The sequence below is a fragment of the Mobula hypostoma genome, chromosome 21 (genome assembly GCF_963921235.1).
Source record: "Mobula hypostoma chromosome 21, sMobHyp1.1, whole genome shotgun sequence".
Classification (NCBI taxonomy): Eukaryota; Metazoa; Chordata; class Chondrichthyes; order Myliobatiformes; family Myliobatidae; genus Mobula; species Mobula hypostoma.
The window spans coordinates 21,520,409-21,546,655 of record NC_086117.1 but is presented as its reverse complement, the minus strand read 5'-3'; the positions used below and the strand labels follow the sequence as shown (position 1 = coordinate 21,546,655).

The following is a 26,247-nucleotide window of genomic DNA, read 5'->3' as shown; positions in this document are numbered from 1 at the left end:
TTGATAATAGCAAAACAAAAATGTACTTCGGCGTGAAAAAAAAGATGTCATAGATCAAACATATTGTTTATCGAACATATACTGAGCACCTTCTAAACTGCAGCTCAATTCCTGCTATGGATAGCTATGTGCACTTTGTGGAATTGTGGCCAACGAAGGGTCAAATAATTTCCGTGGGAGCGTCAGTCCGATGCTCTGTTTCTCAGTATCACGGGATCTGCATGTTCCCGTTATTCGGAAGAATAACGGGTTGCTCGTAACTTTCTAACTGCTGTCTATAACACAGATAGTCTAGACGTGTTGGGAGCAACAGTGAGATAGTTACGGGCAACCCGTTACGCTTCCGAATATTTAACCCTTGAAATGACAACAACGAGAGACGGGCAGTTGGCGCCGGGCTGAGGCAGTGTCATCTCTGATGTAGGTAGCAGTGCGTCCTGACCTTTGTCTTGGGTGAAGTGGGGCGAAGTTGTGTTTGTCGACTGGACCGCCGCTAAATGTATTTTACTTCTAATGAATAACGTGATAATATTTCAGGTGGGGGTTCGACGGGAACTGTATTAACAAGTTTATTGACCTGTCATACCAGGGAGCCATTCGAACCGTGAAGTGTTCTATTACAAAGCACGAATCTCGCTCCGTGGGCTCAGACATTCTCTGTTTGAGATCGCCGGATCTTATTGCTGCGTTCCTTCACAAATTTTGTTGTCAACGTAGCTGGAAGTGATTACTTCCCAGCTTCGTGGACGCATTTAATGCTCTGCCGAAGCGAGACAAGACTGCACCCCCCCCCCATCCATTATGTCACATCGACAGACGTAAACAATTAATGCCATAATCTATCTGTCGCTGGACGATTGAATTGACAGCCGTAAGTTACCCGCTGACCCCCTGAGTCGGAAGGTTCTGGAAATTTTAGTAGTAACTGCCGGCGGTCCTTCGGTTCACCTGTATAACCGGAAACGCTGCTTGTATCTGTGCGTGTGTGTGTGTGTGTGTGTGTGTGTGTGTGACTGTGTGTGTGTGAGTGTGTGTGTGTGAGAGAGAGCGTGTGAGTGTGCGTGTGTGAGTGTGAGAAAGTGTGTGAGTGTGAGTGTGTGTGAGAGTGCGTGTAAGTGTGAGTGTGTGTGTGTGTGTGAGAGTGTGTGTGTGACTGTGTGTGTGTGAGTGTGTGTGTGTGAGAGAGAGCGTGTGAGTGTGCGTGTGTGAGTGTGAGAAAGTGTGTGAGTGTGAGTGTGTGTGAGAGTGTGTGACTGTGTGTGTGTGTGTGTGTGTGAGAGAGTGTGTGTGTGTGAGAGAGAGTGTGAGTGTGTGTGTGTGTGTGAGAGAGAGAGAGTGTGAGTGTGCGTGTGTGAGTGTGAGAGAGTGTGTGAGTATGAGTGTGTGTGTGTGTGTGTGTGCGTGCATCTAATGCAAATCAGACCGTAAGAACACCGAGTAGGGTAGGAATTCAGTTCTATACTCAGATATTCTGCTCTTTCATTAGGTCACGGCGGATTTTTGATCCATCATTTCCCGGACACCATTCCGATACTCCGCATTTCATTTGGAAAAAAAAGAAACCACTGGTCTCAAAATTGAAATTTGCTTTAGCATTCCAATTTTCATCCACTATTTATTCCTACAAGTTTCAAGACTTAAATCGGGAGAGGCCGGGGTGTATTTGTCAAAAATCAGTCCCAGCGTTCCCGGAACTTGTACAGTCTTGGGATAACTTCTGCTTACTCGCAATCCTCTTATTTAAAGACTACTTTTCGCCAGCTACTTTGATTACTTTCTGAACTTTTCCAGATTATTTTCTGAATATTTTAACCTTCTTATGCACTCAGATCCCGGAAAATTTCTTTTAATCGTCACTGAAATGTTTTTCATTATGTTTTTCATTACTTCTACCTTGCTCTTATATCTAGAACACCTCAAGTCTTCCTGGCTATAAAAGTGGTATCGGCATAATCAAGGGATGCAGTCCTTGTACAATTAGATACAATTTGTACAAAAGTTACATCCAGTTAGTTTACCTTCAGAGATGGGCAGGTTATTGGACCCAGTCCGAGTGATAGTACACGCCTTTGTCCAGAAAGCACAGCGGGGGCTTGTAAATGGAAGGTCATGACGAACTAACAATTGAAATTTTAAGGAGGTAACGAGGGGTTGGGGGTCAATTAGGGAAATATATTCAATGTAGTCTACAAAGATTTTAGCAAGGCCTTTTTTTTTAACATGGCGGTAAATCAAAACCATAGGCCAATGATTCAAGGGAAGGAGTAAATTTGGTCCAAAATTTTCTCAAATATACTGTATTTTTGTGAGCAGAAGGCTGTTATCAGTGGGATTATACAGATTCACTTCTTGTTCCTTTACATATTAAGGTATGTGTTATACTGATGGAACAATGGTCAAACTACGAACATAAGGAGTTAGCTAATCTGTCCCTTAAAACTGTTCCACCATTCAATAAGATTTTTTCTTCAATACCAGTTTTCCACATTTGATTTCCTTGTAGTTTAAATGTCTATTTATGTCCATCTCTGCCCTCACTATATTCAGTAATTCTACTTCCATAGCTAATATATGTAGCATAGAGAAGTCTGAAATTGAAATTCCTCCTCATCTTTGATTGTCACTGTACCCTCTAAGCTGCATGGGTGTGTGGCCATGCAGTAACTGAAATGCTCCCATGCACATAGCCTTTGTTGTCATGCAGCTGGAATATTCTTTTGTATGATGTTTTATGAAAGTGCTGTGCAGTTTTCAGGGAAAAAATTTAGAGGGAACATTGCAGTGATTGTCTCTGATTGCCAATCCAAAAATTATCCATTTATCCTGACTATCTGTTTTCTTTTAATTATCCAGTCCCCAACCCATTACAATATACAATATTCCCTGGTCCCATGCACTTGTATCATGTGCAGTAAAACTTCATGTGCCAGCATACAGAATGCATTCCACTTATAAAATGAACCTTTTCGTCTCCCAGTATCCACCCATAAGGCCATAAGACATCAGAGCAAAATTAGGCCATTCAACCCATCAAGTCTTCTCTGCCATTCCATCATGGCTGATTTATTATCCCTCTGAACCACATTCTTCTGCCTTCTTCCATAACCTCTGATGTCCTTACTCTCAAGAACCTACTAACCTCCACTTGGATGACTTGGTCATCAGAGGCTTGACCTTCACAGCCATCTGTGGCAATGAATTCCTCCTCATCTCTGTTTGAAAGGGAAGATCTTATATCCTGACACTGTGCCCTCTGGTCCTTGACTCTCCTACCATAGGATATATACTTTAAACCTCCACTCCCTGTTGGCCTTTTAATATTCAATGGGTTTCAATGAAAACCCCCTCATTCTTCTGAACTCCAGTGAGTACAGGCCCAGAGCCATCAAATGCTCTTCATGTGTTAGTCCCTTCATTCTTGGAATCATTTTCTGAATCTCCTCAGTTTTTTTTAGATTATGAGAACACTCAGTCCTCTTTTATTGTCATTTAGAAATGCATACATGCATTAAGAAATGATACAATGTTTCTCCGGAGTGATATCACAGAAAACAGGACAAACCAAAGACTAACACTGACAGAACCACATAATTATAACATATAGTTACAGCAGTGCAAAGCAATACCATAATTTGATGAAGAACAAACCATGGGCATGGTAAATAAAGTCTCAAAGTCCCAAGTCGATCGACTCCTGAGTCCCTGATAGCAGGTGGCAAAAGGGAGAAACTCCCTACCATAAACCTCCAGGCACCATCAACTTGCTGATGCCTTAGAAGCAGCCGACCACAGCCGACACTGAGTCCATCCGTCTGAAAACTTCGAGCCTCCGATACAGCCTCCCGAGCGCCAGCCTCTGCCGAGCGCCTTCGACCTTGCCCCGGCTGCTGAAACACACAAAGCCAAGGATTTCGAGACCTTCAGCTCCGGAGATTCCGGTTACCACACAGTAGCAGTGGCGGCGAAGCGGGCATTTCAAAAGTTTTCCAGATGTTCCTCTGTACTCTCACGTCCGTCACCATCAAATCAGAATTGTGCATGGTCCCCTACTTGACAGATAACAGACATCACCATCGAAGTGGCTGCACGCACTGCCATCGCGCCGCCATCTTCTCCTCCTCCTTTTGTTATAGATTCAGGCTACACTGGCCAATCTGTCAATTTCCCTAACATAAACTGTGTGAATTTTGTTTGTTATTCTAAATATTTTCCAGATGTCCTGCAATTGCTTCTTACCCAATGGTCATTGTTGGGCAAACTGGCCCTTGATTTCCTGTCCCCAGCTTCTCTCTTTTCTCAAATAGTAGCATTGCATGTAATCTTTGAACCCTCTGGAGCACCATCCAGAATCAAGTGAGTTTTAGCAGATTACAGCCAACATATCCACTAACTTGGCCACCACTTCTTTTTAAGGCCCTTCAGTCATTGAGGCCGTGGGTTCATTTTTTGGGAGGTGTGGCTAAATAAGCCTTTCTGCAGTGTTTAACTTGGCGGCTAGTCTATTAAAGAATTATTGGCACTGTCAGATAATTCATTTGAGTGTTATTGGAGTGCACTCGCCCGGAGAAATGAGATAATTCCAGCATTCGCCTGACTTGTCTCTCATTGTTGGTGGAAAGTGTCTGATGAAACAAAGAATGAGTCAGTGCTCCAGCCTTTGACTGCACTTGTAGCCATGGTATTTATGTGACTTATCTAGTTAAGTTTATAGTTATGGCATATTAATTAGGGGGGTGGGGTTGTTGCTGCTAATGTTTCAAGGAGAGAACATTGGATGTTTTCCATTTGGAGATGGTCATTGACTGGGACTTGTGCAGGGCCAACTTCATTTATCAGCTCAAACCTGTCCAATCTTGCACTTGAGATGCATGGGCTACTTCATTATACTTGCAAATGGAGCTGAAGGCTGCATATTCATCAGCGTGCATCCCTGCATCTGACTGTAAAATAGAGGGAGCCCAATAATGAAGCAGTGAAGGATGTGTTGGGAAATGCTGGTGATGGTATCTATTAATTTATCTGAATGTAGGATCTATTTTCTGTGCGTATTTATCTCCTCCACACAATTATCCACTTGTGTTAGAGATCTTTTTGACTATCAGGATACAATGTACAGTATAATAAGCTATCAAAGAGTGCTACCTAGCTGCCTAACCAGATATTGTTTCCATCAAGCTCTTTTTATGTCTCTGGATAGAGTTTCTCTTTTGTGTCTGGGTAAGGTATATCTTCATCTGGGAAACTTTCTCTTTGTCTTTGTTCAGTGAATTTGGCTATCTGGCTAGAGTATTCCATTATATCCTTACATGAATACATTACTATTTTATCTCTCGTTATTGTATCTCTAAGTCTGTCTTGGGTAGAATAATTTTTTAAATCTATCGATGTGTGGTATATCTCTATCCATTGGTGTAAAGTACTTCTTCATCTGTCTGGTTCAGTACTTCTTTGTTATGTGAACTGAGAGTTCCCTCTGTTTGTGCTGGTCATCTCGTGATCTGTCCAATGATGGTGCTGCTCTCTACCTGGGTGCAGAAACATTTTACCCATCTGTGTAGAGTATCCCTCGCCCCCCCAATCGGAGGCAAAATACCACTTGCATTTCTGAAATATAATCATGAAACATGAAGCATTGCAGATCAGGCTCGTGAAGAGGAAACAGTCTTAATGTTTCAGAGTGATAATCGTTCAGAAAAATCTATCCAGGTACAGTATTCCTTTATTTGTTTTGTAGAGTGACCATTTGTGTATCAAAGTGGAATATTTCTGACAGTCTGGATACAGGTAGATACAGGGGTAATGTCCCCAGTTCTGTCTGGGCCATTAATATTCCTGCATGTGTATTATTTTTACCTACTTGGGTACAATATGTCTTGAACTGTCTGCTTACATTAATTCTTAATCTGCCTGAGTGTAGAACCTCTCTTTATACCTGGTGAGTTATTTCATTATTTATTGATCTATAAGAATACAATATCTCTTTATCTGCCTGGCATTGATATCTTTTTATCCATCAACATATGTTATTTCTTTATTTGTCTGGGTGTATTGCCTCTGTTCATCTGGGTTCACTTTGCTCTTACACATCTGGGTAAGGCATCTCTTTTATCCATCAGCCTATTGGCTTTACCTATCTCTTACGGTATGTCCTTGTGTATTATGGTTAAATTCTCTTTTTCTGCATACACTTTGTATGTAGATAAAAGTTAGATTAGATTACTCTATTGTCATATTCACCAGCTTGCGATGAGATCCCTTGCTTGCATTCTTTGCTCAGACAGTAGCCTGCATAGTAATAATATTTCCAAGGGGACCACAACCTTGTCGTAGGGTGTGCCTCATTGACCCACTGGAGTCAGGGTCTTGTGCTTTGACTCTTGGTAGGGTCACCCATGCCAAACAGATCAAAGGGTAGAGGCCAGACTAAGAGTGGTCCACCGGTCCTCCAGGTTCAGAGCTTCACCTCGGGGCTAACAGCCCTGACTGGTCCAAAAATAAATTGTTAGTGAAACAGCAATAAAGATTCCTTCTATGTCTGTGTGAGACCAAGGACACACAAAGATGGAGGGCCTCCATTGCTGCCCTAGACACCAGCGGCGTAGCGGCGAAGGATAATAATAAATGCAACGACAAATGCAAATTAGCAGAATGGTGCAAAGACTGCAATGTAAGATGAAGTAGAGGGTATATATACCTTTATTTCTATTTCATTGCCTTAAGGGTCAACATCTTTTATTTGGAACCAGTATTTACCTGATTTCTTTACCTTCCTGGGTATGATTGCTCATTCTATGTCTGGGAAAAGTATCATTTCATATAGCTACCATGTCTTATCATAAATTGTATTTTCACAAATTGTCTTAAAGAATGAACTAGAAATGGAGCAGACAAGAGTTTCAACAAGAGAATCCCATTCTTGTCAGCTTAGGAATTAAAGCGATGACAGGTAGTGGTGGGGCCTAGTATTTGAAGGTGCATCAATTGAATCATCACACGTTATGGGTTATAAGGTTGAAGACCATCATAGAATATGAAACAGCCAGGTAAGACAAGTTTGGAAAGAAAGATGAGTGTGCTATATTTCTGGCTATGTGGTCTATTTCTTGTGCTACCTGGATTTAATATCTTTTTTGTCTGCACACTTATCCCTTTGTCAAACTGAATCAAGCATAAACTCTTCTCAGGCTTCTAGCCGAGTATAGGTATCAATTATAACTGATGTTTTGATGACAAACTCTATCATCTTCTTCAGGGATGATGCCTGAAGAAGGCAGCAGAGTTTGTCATCGAAACGTCGTTTATAATCGATACCCGTACCCAGCTGGAAGCCCAAGAAGAGTTTATTTGTCATATGTGCTGGGAAAGCACTAGATCCGGAATTGATGATCTTTACCCATTCAGATTTGTTATCCCTTTGCCTCTCTGGGCATGTATCATTCATAAATCCAGGAACAATATCCGTCAAATTAAAAATATAACCAGCAGGGTGGTTAAGGGGAATCAGTAGATATTATATATCCAGACAGTCAAAAAAAATTTGAATGCTATGAAAATGTCATTATTACATCATATAAGCATGCCTGTATGTATGTGTGTGAGAGATACTCTGTGTGTGTGTGTGTGTGTGTGTGAGAGAGAGACTCTGTGTGTGTGTGTGTGTGTGAGAGACACTGTGTGTGAGTGTGTGTGTGTGTGTGTGTGTGTGTGTGAGAGAGACTCTGTGTGTGAGTGTGTGTGTGAGACTCTGTGTGTGTGTGAGAGAGACTCTGTGTGTGTGTGTGTGAGAGAGAGAGAGAGAGACTGTGTGTGTGTGAGAGACTGTGTGTGTGTGAGAGAGACTGTGTGTGTGTGTGTGTGTGTGACTGTGTGTGTGTGTGTGTGTGTGTGTGTGTGTGTGAGAGAGACTCTGTGTGTGTGTGTGTGTGTGTGTGTGTGTGAGACTCTGTGTGTGTGTGAGAGAGACTGTGTGTGTGTGTGAGAGACTCTGTGTGTGTGAGAGAGACTCTGTGTGTGTGAGAGACTGTGTGTGGGTGTGTGTGTGTGTGTGTGTGAGAGACTCTGTGTGTGTGTGTGTGTGTGTGTGTGTGTGTGTGAGAGACTGTGTGTGTGTGTGTGTGTGAGAGACACTGTGTGTGAGTGTGTGTGTGTGTGAGAGACTCTGTGTGTGAGTGTGTGTGTGAGAGACTGTGTGTGTGTGAGAGAGAATGTGTGTGTGTGTGTGTGTGTGTGTGTGACTGAGTGGATAGGTAAAAGGGAGGAGAGGGGCTTGTTTTGATGTTTTATTTTGTTGCCATTGTTGCTTTGTGCTGTTTTTGTTGAACAATGTGGGCATGCTCTATTGGCACCAGAATGTGCGGCAACACTTGTGGGCTGCCCCCAGCACATCCTTGGATTGTGTTGGCTGTAACACAAATGAGACATTTTACTATAACCTTTGATGTACGTGTGATAAATAGATGAATCTAAAGGAGTCACAGGTCTGAGTAATATATTAGTGTCTGCCTTGGAGCAACAGTCCTGATGCAGGGTTTTGATCCAAGATGTGGACAATTCCTTTGCTCCCATAGATGCCGCTCAATTGGCTGAATTCCTTCAGCAGATTGTCTGTTGATCCATATTCCTGAATATGTATCTGAATATGTATGTGTCAGCAGTGTCTGCGCTTCTTCTGTTAACCTAGGGCTGGTTAGTGGGTATAACATGCGCAGCTAGAATAAACAGGCTCCTTGTAGGTTGACGGCTGCTTCCCGTGCAAACTTACAATGATCATACTTGCCTGATGTCGCAGGGGCAGGTGGAAAATTGAGGTGTACGGAGGAGGAAAACCACCTGCAGTGCAAACCAGCAAGTTGGCAAGAAGCTTTGTGAGGGAATTAACTTTGGTTAGTAGGATGGGAGGAGCAAAAGTGATGAGAAATTAGTAACATTCGGTGGTTAATGAAATGCAGAAAGTTAACGCAGGTATATCAAGCAATTATGAAGGCGATTGGCATGTTTGCTTTTGGCGAAAGGGGGCTGTAGGACCAGAACAATGTAATCTTGCTAAAAAACTATACAATAATATGACAAGACCACATCTGCAGTAACTCATGTTGTTTTGGTGTCTGTGGCTGAGGAGGAATTTACTTGCTTTAGATATTGTCCAAGGTATGGTTCCTGAGAGGAAGAAAATTACCTGTGGAAGAAATTGTATAGAATTGACCTGGAAGCATGAAGGTTGCTCACACTGAAGCATGTAAAATACTTTGAGCAAGCTTGGTAAAGTATTTGAGAGGCTGTCTCCTTTGGCTGCAATCTGAAACAACTGTAAGGCATGATCATATAGTTCAAGTTTATTCTCAATTCAATGTATACTGCCAAACAAAACAATGTTTCTCTGAACCAAAATGCACAACACAGTGCATATAACTTACACACGACACATGAGGTAATATTACTACAGATAATAAGGTGCATTTACACACAAGTTTAAAAAGTGAAGCAGTATTAATGCTGATGGCACTTCATATGTGGTGAGATCTGGGTGGTGGCAAGCAGTTCAGTAACCTCACGGCCTGGGGGAGTGCTGTTTCCCATCCTAACAGATTTTGTCCGAATGCTTTGGTATCTCCTGCATGATGGTAAGGGGACAAAATGATTGTTGGACAGATGGGAGGGAGCATACGCAGCACTCCTGGTAAATACTTCTGATGGTTGGAAGAGATGCCCTGATGATCTTCTCAGCTGTCCTCGCAAATCTTTGTAAGGTTTTGCAGTCAGATGCCTTGCAATTCACATACCAGAAGGTGATGCAGTTGGTCAGGGCATTCTCAATGGTGCTCACCTCAATTTGCTCGGGAAGTGGAGATGCTGCTGTGCTTTCTTGACTAAAGAAGTGGTGTTGAGGACCAGGGACAATAGGCTGGAATCTTCAGAATTTCTTCACTCAGATGATTATGAGTTCTGTATTCGAGAGGGATTATCAGATTGACAGGTTTTGGCTGCTAGGGAATGGAGGGAAAGGAAGAGCATGTGGGATGAGGTAGAGATAAATTTTAATAATAGATGGCATGTTTAAAGGTCTCTTCCTGTGTTATTGTTAGTTTCTCTTTACTTATATCTGTCGCTTTTCAGTCAATTCTACCTTGGCTGCACATTTCACATTCTAAAGTGGCATGCCTTTCTTCACCAATCCTTTTCTAAAGATCTATTATTAATTTGTTAACTTGATCATATTATTGATACTTCTATTTTTTAAATTTTAATTGGTTATTTATACATTTTATATGAGTGACTGGTCTTGTTTGAAGCTAATTTCAATTATTCACTTCAAGCTGACCATTGTAATTTAACCTGGTTGTTTTATTAATTATTAAAATATTTTTCGTAAAATGTACCTTGATTATTTTAAGTCCAAAGTTCACTGTTCAGAATGAATTTATTATCAAAGTACATATATGTCACCATATACTATACTACCCTGAGATTCACTTCCTGCTGGCATTCATAGTAGAACATAGAAATACGATAGAATCAATGAAACATCACCCACACACAAAGGCTGTACAAAGACAGAAAAAAACAAATAATAATAATAGCAATAACAATGGATAGATAGAGAGATAAGTGAAAAAGTAACATTGTCAACATGAGTTGTAGAGCCCTTGAAAGTGAGTCTGTAGGTGTGTCACTGATTGGTTCAGTGTTGAAATGAGTGAAGTTATCCACATTGGTTCAGGAGCCTGATGTCTGAAGGGTAATAACTGATCCTGAACCTAGTGTTGTGGTACCTTAGGCTCCTGTACCTCTTTCCCGATGGCAGCAGTGAGGGAAGAGCGTGACCTAGATGATGGGGTCTTTGACAATGGATGGTGCTTTTTTATGTTTCTTTTTGACAGTAAGCAGCATCTCTCTTCCAGCTCTTCACTAAATTCCTGTGTGTGACCTCTGCACTCTGGGTGACCATTCTCCTCTCATTGTCCGGCATTCTATTTCCATACTTTTTCTGCTTATCTAACTGTTTAGAGCATGTTTTTGTCTTAATAGGGTATCTATTTATTTATCTGAGTAGAGCAGTTTTCTGACTGGGTAGAGTATCATTCAAAGCTAGTATCATTTTCTTCATTTATATGAGTGGAACAATTTTCTGTCTGGGTAGATCAAAGTTAATATCATTTTATTCATATAGGATAATAGGTTACTATTTATGCCTATTTACTTGTCTGTATATATTTATCTATTTGAATTAAAATATCTATTTATATCTGAACTCATTGATTATTTATCTATCTGGATAAGGTATCTCTTTATTTGTCTGGGTGAAGCATGTTTTTATCCAATAGGATAATCTCTTTTTCCTTCCTGAGCAGAGCAATTCACTGTTAATCATGAGAGTTGATTTTTTTTTTAAATCTCACTGGGTACCATAGCTTGATATCTGTGTATGCTATTTCTTTTTTTGTCTGGTACAGCAGCTTACTTTGTGGTTAGTGTATTCCTTATTGTATACTCAATTAACAATATTCTCCTCACACAGGTAATGGGATACTTCACTAGACAGTCAATGATACTGTATCAAGATGGATAAACTGCTATTTTATCTTCATTGTCCTCAACATCCTTTCTTCACCATTCCAATCCACCCCTCCAACTTCTGTCTGATCTGGTCAACCCACTGATGGTCCAACCTTAACATCTGCTCCTGACCTGCTTATTAGCTTCATTATCGGCATGTCTTCATCCCTTGACCTGCCTCTCCCCAACACTTCCTCCATATTCTTCTAGCGGAAGGAATCCTACCCAGAGTGACACTGTGGGCTTTGTGCATGGTAGTGCGCTGAAGCCAAACTGTTCTCTTTCGGTGGGCTAAATCAAATCTGGAAGACATATCTAACCACAGATTTGTGCCGATGGATATGTGAATGCATCAATACCCTCTCCAGATAGAGATACCCAGGTTGTTACTCTGAAAAGAGAGGCAGAAGGATATCATATTTGGGCAAGTAAGGAGACATTTCACCTAGGTTAGTGAAGTAAGCCAATACTTACCCAGCTATATTAAGTCAGATATTCAGGGAGATACACCATCAAAATAGGTAAAAAGATACTGTAAAGAGATAGATGAAGTGATGGTACACTCATAAAAGGTTAAGTGTTAAGTGTAGGGTAACCATGGCCTTTCAATAAAGGGGTGCTATCCAGGCTCTACCCACTTAGACATAGAAATATTGTCCCTCAACAGGTAAAGAGAAATCATCTCTTCAGAGACATAATCTGTGTATACCATCGATCTGAGCTTTTCGTTGTTTATGTACTGTGCTTAACACCAACCTGTGTAGAGTGTTTCCTTATATGTCTTTTACCATACCTATTTATTGTAAGAGGTACTAACTGGTAACTATTACCATTAACATTTGGATTTGGCATCCATTTATGTAGATCTATTGACCTACCTGGGCAGATAATCTAATTATTTATGTGCAAAACATATCACTTTCTGGATATATCTATCTGCATGATGTATCTCTTTGTCTGAGCATACATTATCATTAACTAAATGGAAAGTCCCTCTCTATCTGACTGGATACAACTTCTTCCCAGCTATCTAAGTGTAGTTCGTTTTCCACTGTCCATTGAAATATCTCCGCTCATTTACCTACAGTATTTATTTAACTGTCTGCCATCAGTATCTCTGCACCAGTCTGACCATCCCAGGTTCTAGAACAGGGAAAGTCCAAACAATGTTGTTTCAAAGATATATCCTATGTCAATGATAGGCCTAGTTTGGTGAAGAGGGCACTCCAATATTTGGCCCAAGGCCTCTCCTTCATCTCCCACCATTGTGGGTACTGGAAATCAGGTGATGAATGAAAATAAAAAGAAAACTTACGGTGTTGAAGTTTCTGAAGATAAAACAGAAAATATTATAGATGCAGATTGGACGGCATCTGTGGGAAGATTACCAATGTTAACATTTCAGGTTGTAGACCAAGAGTCCTCTGATGAAGGGACTTCAAGCAGAAACATTAACTCTGTTTCTCTGCTGAGCATTCCCAGTATTTTTGTTTAAGTGAGATGATGGATGATGAAATCACAGAACACCTGGGAATGGCCTTTCCTTATCCTTCACAGCCAATATATCTGTATCTATCTAGATCAGGTGTCCCCAACCTGGATTCATTGGACCCCTTGGCTAGTGGCAGGGATACATGGCATAAAAAGATTGGAAACCCCATATTTAGATACATCCACTCACTACAAGGTATTGTATCTTGTTGTTTGAGTACATCCCCTCTTGGATAGTTTGTGTGCAGTATCCTTTTATTTCTCTAAGTATTGATTCCACTTGAGTTGTCTAGGTAGCCTCTAACCTGGTGGCATGATCACTGGTTCCTCTACCTTCTGGTAATTTCTCCTACCTCCCTCTTCTCTCCTTTTCCATTCTGATTCTGGTTCCCCCCTTACCCCTTCTCTTCTCACCTGCCCATCACCTCCCTCTAGTGCCCCTATTCCTTACCTTGCTTCCATGGTCCACTATCTTCTCCTATCAGGTAGCCCCTCATCACTTCCACTTTTCACCTCTCAGCTTCTTACTTCACCAACCCTCCTCAACCCACCCTCTTTCTCCTTCACCTGGTCTCACTCATCACCTGCCAACTTGCACCTTCCACACCCTGCAGTCCTGACCAAGAGTCTCGGCCTGAAATGTCGACTATTTGCTCCCCTCCATAGATGCTGCTTGAGTTCCTGTGGTATTTTGTGTGTGCTGCTCGAGCATTTGCCAAATCTCTTGGGTTTATGAATGTGGAATCTCTACTCTGTTCCTGTCATTATTTAAATCTGACTGCAGCCACCCTTCACTTGCCCAATTGCTGTATCCTGTTATCTGACTGAGTGCAATGCCTCTCTTTATAAGACCATAAGACATAGGAGCAAAATTTGGCCACTAAGTCTATCTCTCCTATTTGGATTTTACAACTTTCTCTGCTGGCTTACATTTCTATTTTTTTCTATACAAGAGCTTCATCTTGTACTCAATGTTATATTTACTTTTCATTCTGAGTATTATTTACTTGTCTCTCTCTGAATAGCACATTTATAAGGAGTATACCTTAAAAACGCTCAGCCTAACAAGGTTAGCCACCTTTCGTTTGTAAATAGTAATATAGTAATATATATCTGATGAATATGATTCTTTTGAAGGCCGTTGCTTAAGCGAGCAGGAAAGTGTTTGTGGATGTTATCCATATCAGTTTTCAGAAATTACTTATCCCATGATGGAGTGTTAAACTGTGGCTCATGGAAATAAAGGTCAATTATTGACCTCGTTCCAGCTTTTTCCAAGAAATAGGAGACAAAAGATAGCTATGAGTTACTGAAAATGGCAAGATGAAGTAGGTACATCCCATGATGATTTTTGTAGGAGTTATGTGTTTTCAAATTATTTATATACTGTCTAGATAGTAGGAAAGAAAGTTATGTATCCAAGTTTGCTGAAGACAGAAGGAAAGGCAATATGGAAACCAATGCATATTGGTGCATTAAATTACAAAGGTACATCAACAGCTTCAGCAAGTAAGTAAAATATAGGAAATATAGGAACAAGAGACCTGCATGGGATAGAAAAGCAAGAAGTTAGAAGATGTGAAAACCTGAAGATAGGTAAGAGTCTATGTACATTCCACTATTAAGTGAGACTAGAACTAAGATAGCATAGCCTCAAGATTCTGAGAAAAAGATTTAGGATGAAGATGAGGAGAAACTGCTTTTTCAAGAGAGTGGTGAATCTATGGATTTCTCTGCCTAGGGAAGCAGTAGAGACTACCTCATTAGGTTGGTGGAGTTGAATCCACAGCCAGATCTGCCAGGTTCTTATTGAATGACAGAGCAGGCTCAACGGGCCAGCTGACTTACTCCTGATCCTGCTTCTTATGTAATATTACGTAGAGGTCCAGGGAAATAATCATTAAAACCAATATAGTACTGGCCTGGTTGCAGCAGATGAAAAATTTTCATGCAGTCACACACAATCTTGATTGAGCTGCACCCAAAAAAAAATGTTTAACTAGAAATAATAATAATAATAATCATTATTATTATTAATATTGAGAAATTATTTTGTTACATCAGCAACATTTAAAAACATACTTAACAATAATAATAATATTAACTAATAATAAAGTGCAGAATAATAATAGACACAATAATAATTTACCAAAGTGCAATAATGTGCAATAATAATGTATGAAGTAATAAAACAGAGACTATTGTACTATAATGTGTGTTCTCCTGTCGTACAGAGATGGTATTCGTCTTGGTGGGAGGAAAGAACAGATTTGACAGAGTAATGGCAGGACTCCTTCAATTTAAGGAGAAGTGGTGTAAAAAAGGCCTGTGATGCCTGGAACTTAAGTTAAAAGGTTCTTAGAGTGCTTCTTAGAGTGCCACGGGGGACTGACAAGTTGGATGGAATACTGATGAAATATCTCGGCCCAAAACGTCGACTGTTTATTCCCGCCCATAGATCCTGCCTGATGCTGAGCTCCAGCACCTTGTGTGTATTGGGGTGGAATCTGTTTCTGTTGATTGGGGATTGAGGATCAGGAAATCATGGTCTAAAAATTGGAGCATGGTGTTTCAGGGGAAAAGTTAGGGTAGAAACAGGAATTGGTGCAGGAGAATTGCTAATTGTAAACATGATGTTTCACAACCAACAGAATAAAAATATAGAAAAAAAGCAATTAATTATCAATTAATCTTTTATCTGGCTATGGTAGCAACACTTTATCCAGATCCTATATCTCTTTCAGCAACAAGCAATCTGCTGGAGGAACTCAATGAGTCAAGCAGCGTCCAGCATTAATTCCAGCATCCATAGTCATTTGTATCTCCTGTATCCACCGAGTTGCAATATACATCCAAACATGGTGGCTGTGCAATTGTAACATTGTTGTTTGAGCAGTTTCAATGTTGATTTATTATTAATTTACAGCAACATTCAATATTTAAATTTTAGAAAGCAGTACTTGCATATGCCAGAGATATTCAGAATAGACAAATAGTGATGTCAATCAGGACGCAATCAATGCTAACTTGATATGAAGTGGCTCTCACTAATTTCAAGCTGTATTGATATATGCTGATTTGCACTCCACAAGTGAGCAGAAGCAGATAGTGGTGTTAGGAGAGAAAAGGTACGGGCAGAGAAGATTCAAAGATAATTATGGGTCTTTGTAAATATGATAATTATTGTTACTTGTAAAGGTGAAGAGTGCACATGGGAAGGTGCAGGATTTTCTAAGCTGTACTCAGCTGGGTGCAGGTCATCCATTCAGAGGCCACCTACAAAACGGCTGTCATTTGAGCTCTAGCAGAGAGTGTTTGATATATGGGACACATCCATGCCTGATTGCCAAACATTGGAGGAGTTGGTCTCAGTCATCAGCAACACACAAAATTCTGGAGGAACTCAGCAAATCAGGCAGCATCTATGGAGGGGGGGATAAACAGTCAACATTCTAGGCCAAGACCTTTCATCAGGACTGGAAAGGAAGGGAAAAGGAGCTAGAATAAGAAGGTGGGAGGAGGAGGACGACAAGCTGGAAGGTAATAGGTGAAGCCAGGTGAGGGGAAAGGTAGGTGGGGGAGGGGGTGAAGTGAGAAGCTGGGAGGTGTTAGGTTGAAGAGGTAAACGGCTGAAGATGAAGGAATCCGATAGAAGAGAGTGCACCACTGGAGAAAGGGAAGGAGGAGGAGCACCAGAGGGAGGTGATGAGCAGGTGAGGAGAAGGAAAGGAGTTAGAGGGGAGACAGAATTAGAATCAGGTTTAATATCACTGCCATATGTTGTGCATTTATTGTTTTGCAGCAGTTGTACATTGCAGTACATAGTATAAAAAAACTATGTTACAATAAAAAATATAGGAAAACAATTACATAAGTAATGCAAAAATGAACAAAAATAAGAGTGAGGTAGAGTTCATGGGTTCTTTGCCCATTCAGTAATCTGATGGTGAGTGGAAGAAGCTGTTCCTGAAACATTGCGTGTGCATCTTCAGGCTCCTGTCCCACCTCCTTTACGTTAGCAATGAGAAGAGGGCGTGTCCTGGGTGATGAGAGTCCTGAATGCTGGATGAGATCTTTTTGAGGCATTGCTTTTTGAAGGTGTCCTCAGTGCTGGGGAGGCTAGTTCCCATCGTGGAGCTGGATGAGTTTACAGCTTTCTGCAGTGACTGCAGCAGTGAGAGATTGAAGATTAGATTAGATTAGATTATGAGGTCACGCAGCCCTCTTTTATTGTCATTTAGTAATGTATGCATTAAGAAATGATACAATGTTCCTCCAGTATGATATCACAGAAACACAAGACAAACCAAGACTGAAAAACTGACAAAAACCACATAATTATAACATATAGTTACAACAGTGCAAAGCAATACCGTAATTTGATAAAGAACAGACCATGGGCACGGTAAAAAAAAAAGTCTCAAAGTCTCTCGAAAGTCCCATCATCTCCCACAGACAGTAGAAGGAAGAAAAACTCCCCTGCCATGAACTTCCAGCGCCTCAAACTTGCCGATGCAGCACCCTGGAAGCACCCAACCACAGCTGACTCTGAGTCCGTCCGAAAACTTCGAGCCTCCGACCAGCCCTCCGACACCGAGCACTGAGCACCATCTCTGCTGAGCGCTTCGACCCCGGCCCTGGCAACAGGCAGTAGGCAAAGCCAAGGATTTGGGGCCTTCCCCTCCGGAGATTCTTGGTCGCACAGTAGCAGCAGCAGCGAAGCGGGCATTTCAGAAGTTTCTCCAGATGTTCCTCCATGCTTCTCACGGCTGTCTCCATCAAATCAGGATTGTGCGCGGCATCCTACTTCACAAATACGACATCATTTCGGAGCGGCCGCACGCACTGCATCACGCCGCCGTCTTCTCCTCCCGCCGAGATGTCCTTGAACTCCCACCCGCTGGTTGGCACAGGTTTTTAGTGCCCTACTAGGTACACCATCAGGGCCCGGCGCCTTGCGAGGGTTGACCCTCTTGAAAGATGTTCTGATGTCGGCTTTCAAAACAGGGATCACTGGGTCACCAGTGATTCCCAAAGCTTTATTCTCCCTTCTAAAATTTGCGTAAAAGGCATTGAGCTCATCTGGGAGCGAGGCATCACTGCCATTCATGGTGTTAAGTTACGCCTTGTAGGTAGGAATGCTTTGCAAATCTGGCCAGAATGGATAATTAAAGAAGAGAGAAAGAAAGGGGAAAGAAACAAGGCATTGTTGGTGGCAGTATAATGTGAATGCAAGAGCTCAAAGTATCTAAAATATCAGGTAGTGCACCATTCCAGTACATTATTGTGGTGAGCAGTATTCAGAGGATGTGTTGGCAGCAGAGCAGATACAAAGCAGATCTAAGAGGATGTTGTCGAATCTGAGGAATGTTTTATAACGATGAAAGGTTAACTAGTCTTGCATAGAGAAAGCTCAGATTTATTTGAAATGTGTAAAATCATGAAAGATTCAGGGAGAATGAAAATGATGTTTGTTTCTGTGCCGAGATGTTTCATATCTACAAAAACTTCCTCTTCCTACATGAACAATATCCAGAGTATTATGTTGGCTCATGTGTGGTTTCCAGAATTATAGTCATCTCAATCAGCAAGTAATATAGTTTTGGAAATATGTTTTCAAATCCTGCTATGGTCAATGGAAGTTTCACTTCAATTCAAAACATTTTATTGTTCTAAATTTAATTTAATAAATATTGCAAAATCCTAGCCAGTCCACTGATGTTCTTTGGAGAACTAAGTTTATAATGTTTTATGTGAATCCAGCATGGTTTTCTCTTATCTGCCCTCTGACATGGACAAGCAAACCATTCAATTCCAGGGCAGTTAGAGATGGGCAACAAAGATGCCTGGAATGCCCCTGTCCTGTGAGTAAAAATATCAGTTACTTTATCTAGTTTATCTATCTGACTTCTCTCTATCTATCAGCTGTGTGTCTTAATCTGGATGAGTATTTTATTATATTATGTGCATCCTTCATTTATTTGTGAATCTGGTTACAGTTTCTATTTTCTATATGGGTATTTATCTATCAGGATTCAATACCTATTTATTTATCAGAGTGCCCTGTCCATTGAAAATACTGGATAGAATATTACTATTTCATTATACAGCTGAAGGTTATCTATTTGCTTTCGACACCTATGGATCTCTCAGGGTATGTTACATATTTTCTGTAAGAATACTCTATTTAACAATTGGGATGTAGTATCCATCAATCTGTGTACTGTGTCCATTCAGTTATCATGGTTTTGTTTCTGTTCTTCTGTGTGGAAATGTTATTTATTGATCCACTGGTAAAATGTCTATTTATCTAGCAGTGTATTGCCTCAATTTATCAATCAGGATATTCCATCAATTAAATTATCTGGGTACATTATCTAGATCCATCACATTATTGTTTCTATTGGTCTGTCATGTTACTTATACATTTTCCCTCCTGGCTATTCATTCTACTTAGACAGTGATTCAGGAGCCTGATGGCTGAGGTTGAGGGGTAATATCCATTCTAGAGTGCATAACTTCACTCACCCCAACACTGAACTGATTCCACAACCAATGGACTTGCTTTGAAGGACTCTACAAACGATGTTCTCAATATTGATTAATTATTATAATCAGGGGTGCAGTGGTAATTTTTTAGGTGCCGGAGCTGACAAAATGCTTGCCATTTCCTATATCCTCTCCATATATATGTCACACCCAGTTTGTGTACCTGCTCATTGCATGTACTGGGCAACTTCCTTGCCCCATTCATGTAATGAGCAGGTACACAAATTGGGTGTGACATATATACATGAATAGGGCTTCTTATAATGTCAAGCACTAAACCAAGATGAAAGAAATATGTGAATTCCAGAGCTCGACAGAAATATAGTGATAGTTAAGACATTAACAAGGTTATAGCCTATCACATTTCAGTGTATAACTGGTACAATAAAACATATAATACTTAATTTAATAATATGACAAAGTATTGCACAGTTGCGTTCACTAATTAGCCGATGTCGATTCTCCTGTAATCTTTTAAGTTCTTGAGGCTGTAGCGCTTTACATAGCTAGCTAGCCATCCCTTACTAGCCTTGAGCTCCTTCCCCTCACTTTCCTCAACCCCCTCACAGTAGTGCTCATAGAGGCTAAGTGCTTTTTCACGCATAATTTTGCCATCAACAGGGATATGCTTATGTGATATGTCCTCTAGCCACACACTTAATGCTTTCTCAGTCTTTGCAAGCACTTCATCATGAACCAGAGAGACCATTTTTGCCATTGTAGGGGTAGCACTACTTGCACGAAATTCAGCTTCTTCCTGCTTTATTGTGTGACTGCTCCATTCGTTCTTACCGACCTTATGGCCCACTTCGGCAAGTGACATGCCACTTTTCAAAAGATCTAAGATTTTTATTTTCACGGTGAAAAATGCTCAAACAACAAGTGCGGGAGAGAGACTGAGGATCTGTGAAATGGCGGGAGGCTACGGCAGGGTATGCTGGGACAATGGGTCGAGCAAGGAGGAATTTCACAAATATCTAAATAAAAAGCAGTCACAGCTCCAGGATTTCACCAAAAACAATCAAATGTCCTAATGTTATTAGTGGTATTTCCCCACCAGCCACCACCCCCTCTCCCCAACCCCCGCTTCCATAAAATTCCCTCTATTTAGTATGCGGCCGCTGTTAAATTCCCCACTTGCTTATTTTGACTTTTTTTTACAGAGGTGCTGGAGCAGTGCCCCGGTGAGCTCCGGCAACACTGCACCCCGATTATAATTATTTTTTGTATTTGCATAATTTGTTGTCTTTTGATTGATTCTATTGTGTTTCATTGTATTTACTGTGAATGCCTACAAGAAAATTAATCTCAGGGTAGTATTAGTGACATATACATCATGCACTTTGATCATAAATTTATCTTGAACTTTGAACAAAATCAGTTTTTCTATGCAGGTGTTTTAACTCTATATGTTGCATCTATTTATTAAGACAATCATTTTTACTTACTTTGTAATGTAGTCCATGCCTTTCTGTGGAGAGTACCTTTCTCAGGGTGCAATACATTTTTGTTTGTTTTCATACTGCATGTAATTAGCCAGCAGCAGGCTAAATCTATTTATCTGTTTGAATTCTGTTTGGTGTCCAGTTATTTGATTCACATTATAAAAAAGACATAAACCAGATGATAGCTAGACAAATGAATAAATCCATCTACCAACATTTTGTGTCTGTGCATCAACTTGGACCCATTTCTAAGTGTCGTGCCTATTTGTTTGGATAGACATTTCATCTTTTTGTACAGAAACTCTATCTAGCTATCCTCTGGATATTATCTTTCTTATAATCTACATCCTAACTAGCTATCTGAATGTTATATTTTGTTTTCGGGGATTGTACCTGTTCTGCTCAATGCAGTGTACACACTTGAATGAATTTGTTTATCAGCAAACTCTATTTATCTGTGTATAATTTGATTCTCTTGATGATATGTATTTGGTTACTGTATCTGTGGTGTACTGAACATAGAGTCTATCATAATATTGCTTGTCTACTTTCCTCATCCTTATGAATATCTTAACTGAGTTGATGAATCCATCTGGAAATGGTATCTGTTTCTCCAAAAGGTTATTTTCTTGGTGTGTTTGAATGCGTTATTCTTGATTGGTCAGGGCATGAAGGGATACCGGCAGAAGGCAGGAGATTGAGTCTGAGAGGAAAATTGGATCAGCAGTGATGAAACGGCAGAGTAGACTCAATGGACCAAATGGACAAATTCTGCACATATAACTTATGTTCTTACGGTCTTTAGCTGTACAGTGCCTCTACAAAATAAACTGCCGGAAGGCAAATGTTTTCCCTAACTGCATAACGCATGTTAATATTCATTCCTCAGCACGCAATATCTATTTCGTTTGATTCATTTCCCACTTTACCTGCTTATGTTAACCCATTTGAGTACTGAGTCTGAAAACAAAAAAGACTCTGTCAACTCTCAGCGAGGATATGTGGAACGAGAAACAATTTAACGTTTCAAGTCGAGGAGACCGTTCATCAATGTTCTGACCATCGGTCCCAAAGCTGAAACATTGACGGTGTTTTCCATAGTTGTTGCCTCTCCTGTTGAGTATTTCCTGTATTCCTCAATTTTTATTTCAGATTTCCCGTATTTGTAGTTTTTTTTCTATTTTCTTCCTGACGTTTGTGTAGCTGTGCCGGTAAAATATTGTCCAGTGTCGTATCTGTGTGTGTGTGTGTGTGTGTGTGTGTGTGTGTGTGTGTGTGTGTGTGTGTGTGTGTGATCTAACAGCCAGGTTCGCCGCGCTTCACGTCGGTAACATATTTCACGACGTACCTCGCTGACTGTGGTACACTCTTCTGAGACGCGCTCCCCAAATGTTTCTCAACGTCCATTTTCTATCTGGACGTCGTATAATTCCATTCTGTCTACCCATCTGGATATTAATTATTGATTACTATTTATGTGTGGCTATTTGTAATAGCCACATGTCGTCATTAGTTTTTTTTCCTAATCTCTCTAATTTATTACTTGTTGTTAGCTGCACGACTGTTTTGTGTTAAACATCTCGACATTCGCTGATTACGTATTTATTAGCTTATTTATTTATTATTTATAAGACTCGCATTTATCGCCACTTGTCACGATTTCGGGGCATTCCCAAAAGCTGGGCAGTTAAGTAAGCAATTCTGCCGAAGATGTAATTCTTCGGGCTATGAATTGTGTCCAAACTCATGGGATTCAGCGGCGTCCCTCCAGCATTTTGTCTGTGTTACTGTGAATTTTGTCTTCTTCTATATCTACTCATGATTTCTGGGAATCAAATTCATAATTTCTCAGGATGTGCAGTAGTGGTCTATCTGTTTTTGTCAAGTTGATCTTTATGTATCCGATTGCAGCAAGTGTAGAAGGGTGCAGTACTATATAGAGTGTGGGTCTGATGGATAGTATGTGTGCAGGTGTATCAGTAGGTAAGTGATTGTTACCTCTTTAGTAGACCGTTAGTAATCCAGGGAGCATCTCTGTGTCCTGTGGTAGTAGTTTTCACCAGCGCAGCAGCGGGACTGGAGCTATTTCAGTGGGGCTGTCGGTCTCTGCAAGCGCGGCGACCATCAGTGGAGGCACCATTGACGGCACTGACACCGCTTCCCGCTGTGTTCACATCCGCAGGCGATTCGGAACGAAATGCGCCGCTTGTCAGCAGGGGATCCCCCCCACCCAAGTGGTCCGCAGGGCTCAGGACTTTGTCTATCACCTGCAGTGTTTCGCCTGCATCGTGTGCAAGCGGCAACTGGCTACGGGCGATGAATTTTACCTCATGGAGGACAGTAGACTGGTGTGTAAGGGAGACTACGAGGCAGCCAAGCAACGAGGTCAGTGAACCAACTTCGACGTATAAAACCTACTAGACCATCATATCGGTGTATAACTTCCATACACTTATGTAACATGGGCATTTAATTAATTGGTGAAATTATTAGATCCACCCTCCACCGGGAATAACTAGTAATCAACCACAAACACGAGGAGATCTACGGATGCTGGAATTTCAAGCAACACACATTCCGTCTGGGTAGCCTCCAACCTGATGGCATGAACATTGACTTCTCAAACTTCCGCTAATGCCCCACCTCCCCTTCGTACCCCATGCATTATTTATTTATATACACATTCTTTTTCTCTCTCTCCTTTTTCTCCCTCTGTCCCTCTGACTATACCCCTTGCCCATCCTCTGGGTTTCCCCCCACTCCCCCTTTTCCTTCTCCCTGGGCCTCCTGTCCCATGATCCTCTCATATCCCTTTCGCCAATCACCTGTCCAGCTCTTGGCTCCATCCCTCCCCCTCCTGTCTTCTCCTATCATTTTGGATCTCCCCCTCTCCCTCCCACTTTCAAATCTCTTACTAGCTCTTCTTTCAGTTAGTCCTGACGAAGGGTCTCACCTCGAATCGTCGACTGTAGCTCTTCCTAGAGATGATGCCTGGCCTGCTGAGTAATCAACCACAGCTGCAGATGTTATGAAAGTCAGGAAAACTGGGTCTAACTCTCAGCGTATGGTGACCGTTAGTCCTTATATCCCATATAAATTATTAATAAAACCATGCAGATGCTAGGTATCTGAAATAAAATCAGAGATGCCGAAAACACTCAGCAGGTCAGGCAGCATCGGTGGAAAGAGAAACCAAGTGAGTCTTTCACGTCCGAGTCTCTTCTAGTGGGTTTCAGTTTTCATTTTCATTGTAACCTCCTCTGCACCCTCACGTCACTGGTCTGGTTTTCTCCTCTTCTTTTTGCTAGGGCACTATCTACTCGCCGTAAGGGTTGGCACGGAGCCTGCGTGTACCCTTTTCGGGTGTACCTCATCTCTAATTCCGTGACGTGAATGATAGTGCAGTATATAAACTAAATGCATATAGAAAGGTAGACACACAGCCACAAACACCTCTATGAATATATACACACGGACGTGTACGCCGGAACACATTCATCTATACGCACTGATCTCCAGGAACCCGTGCACCCAGCCACATTCTCAGACAGCTCTCTCTCTCCCTCTGTCTGTCTGTCTGTCTGTCTCTCTCTCGTACACACACACACTGTACTCAATTCCACCAAATACAACTTGGCACACTCAAGAGGGAAACATTTCATTGGATTCCCGTTCCCCCTTTCACGGAGGTATTGCTACTCGTGTACGGGCAGTGAGAGAAGGTTGTCTTTTCCTGACCAGCTGGTTAGATCATACCAAGGGGTCTTCCATTTCCTTTCAGAAGCCGAAACCAATGCCAAGAGGCCGCGGACCACGATCACTGCCAAACAGCTGGAGACACTGAAGAACGCCTACAATAACTCGCCCAAACCAGCTCGCCACGTGAGGGAGCAGCTTTCGTCCGAAACCGGGCTGGACATGCGAGTGGTCCAGGTATGGGCATGCAGTTACCGCCTTCTCTTAGAAATAAAGTGGAGGCTGGGAGATAAGAGCAGAGAAATTGCGGGAGATAAGAGCAGAGAAATTGCAGGAGATACAAAACAGGTCTGTCAGCATCAAGAAAGTCAGAGAGTTAGTTCAAGTGTTCAAATGTACAACTATGAATTTTTCCTTCTCCAGATTGCCACGATAGAAGGGCAGCACTATCATCAACCCCCAAAATCCCTCTTCCCCACACAAATAAATGAACAAAGATGGAACAGGCACACTGACCCCAATATCCCCCTCCCCTGCACACAAAAAAAAACCGAGAAAGATTGGGCGAAAAACACAGAATACTAAAAAGAATCATAAGACTGCAAAAAAGTCTCCAGCTTTTTTGCATTATTCTCTGTAAACTCTGGAGACTGTTGTGTGTGAAAATCCCAGGAGATCAGCAGTTTCTGAGATACTCAAACCACCCCCGGCACCGACAATCATTCTGGTCAAAGTCACTTAGATCACATTTCTTCCCTGTTCTGATGTTTTATCTGAACAATAACCAAACCTCTCGCAACACACAAAATGCTGGAGGTATTCAGCGGGTCAGGCAGCGTCTACGGAAATGAACAAACAGTCAACATTTCGGGCCGAGGCCCTTCGTCAGGACTGGAAAGGAAGGAGGAAGACGTCAGAGTAAAAAGGTGGGCGAGGGGAAGGAGGCTAGCTAAAAGGTGATAGGTGAAACCAGGTGAGTGCAAAAGTTAATGAGCTGGAGAGAAAGGAATCTGATAGGAGGAGGGGACTGAGGGAGAGGTGATAAGCAGGTGAGAAAAGGTAAGAGGCCAGAGTGCAGAAGAGAAGCCATGGTATGCATTAGCTTGCTGCCACATGATTGGCTGATTAGTTCTTTGCATTGACAAGCAGCTGTACAGATGTACCAAATAAAATGGCCACTGATTGTAGATGACTGGCTGTTTCTACACATGAGATTCCAGGCATTTCCAGAAAGAGAAAAAGGTGGAGAAAGATTATATTCTTTGGAGTTTAGAGCAGTGACCATTTTGAACAAATTCAGAAATCTGGAGAAGCCACTCAGCCCATGAACCTGAACGAAAGTTAAATACAACCATGTTTCATATTCCACGACTCCTGTAACTTTTAGTGTCAACAAATCAGGTACTTTTTAGTCTCAATCTCATCTAAATATTCCCAGCCCTCTGATTTGGAATGAAGAAAATTTCTCACTTAATTCCCAAATGCTCTTGTACCAAGACAGTGCTGTCTGGTT

The 26,247-nt window shown here is 41.4% G+C and overlaps 1 protein-coding gene across 1 annotated transcript in view; it reads left to right on the top strand.

The window, feature by feature from the left end:
- Positions 1–26,247, top strand: part of lhx3 (LIM homeobox 3) — a 60,762-nt gene that overhangs the window by 16,032 nt on the left and 18,483 nt on the right. The window contains exons 4-5 of the mRNA XM_063074164.1: positions 23,221–23,423; positions 24,820–24,971. Coding sequence (XP_062930234.1) covers positions 23,221–23,423; positions 24,820–24,971 — 355 coding nt within the window. The remainder of the gene's footprint in view (positions 1–23,220; positions 23,424–24,819; positions 24,972–26,247) is intronic.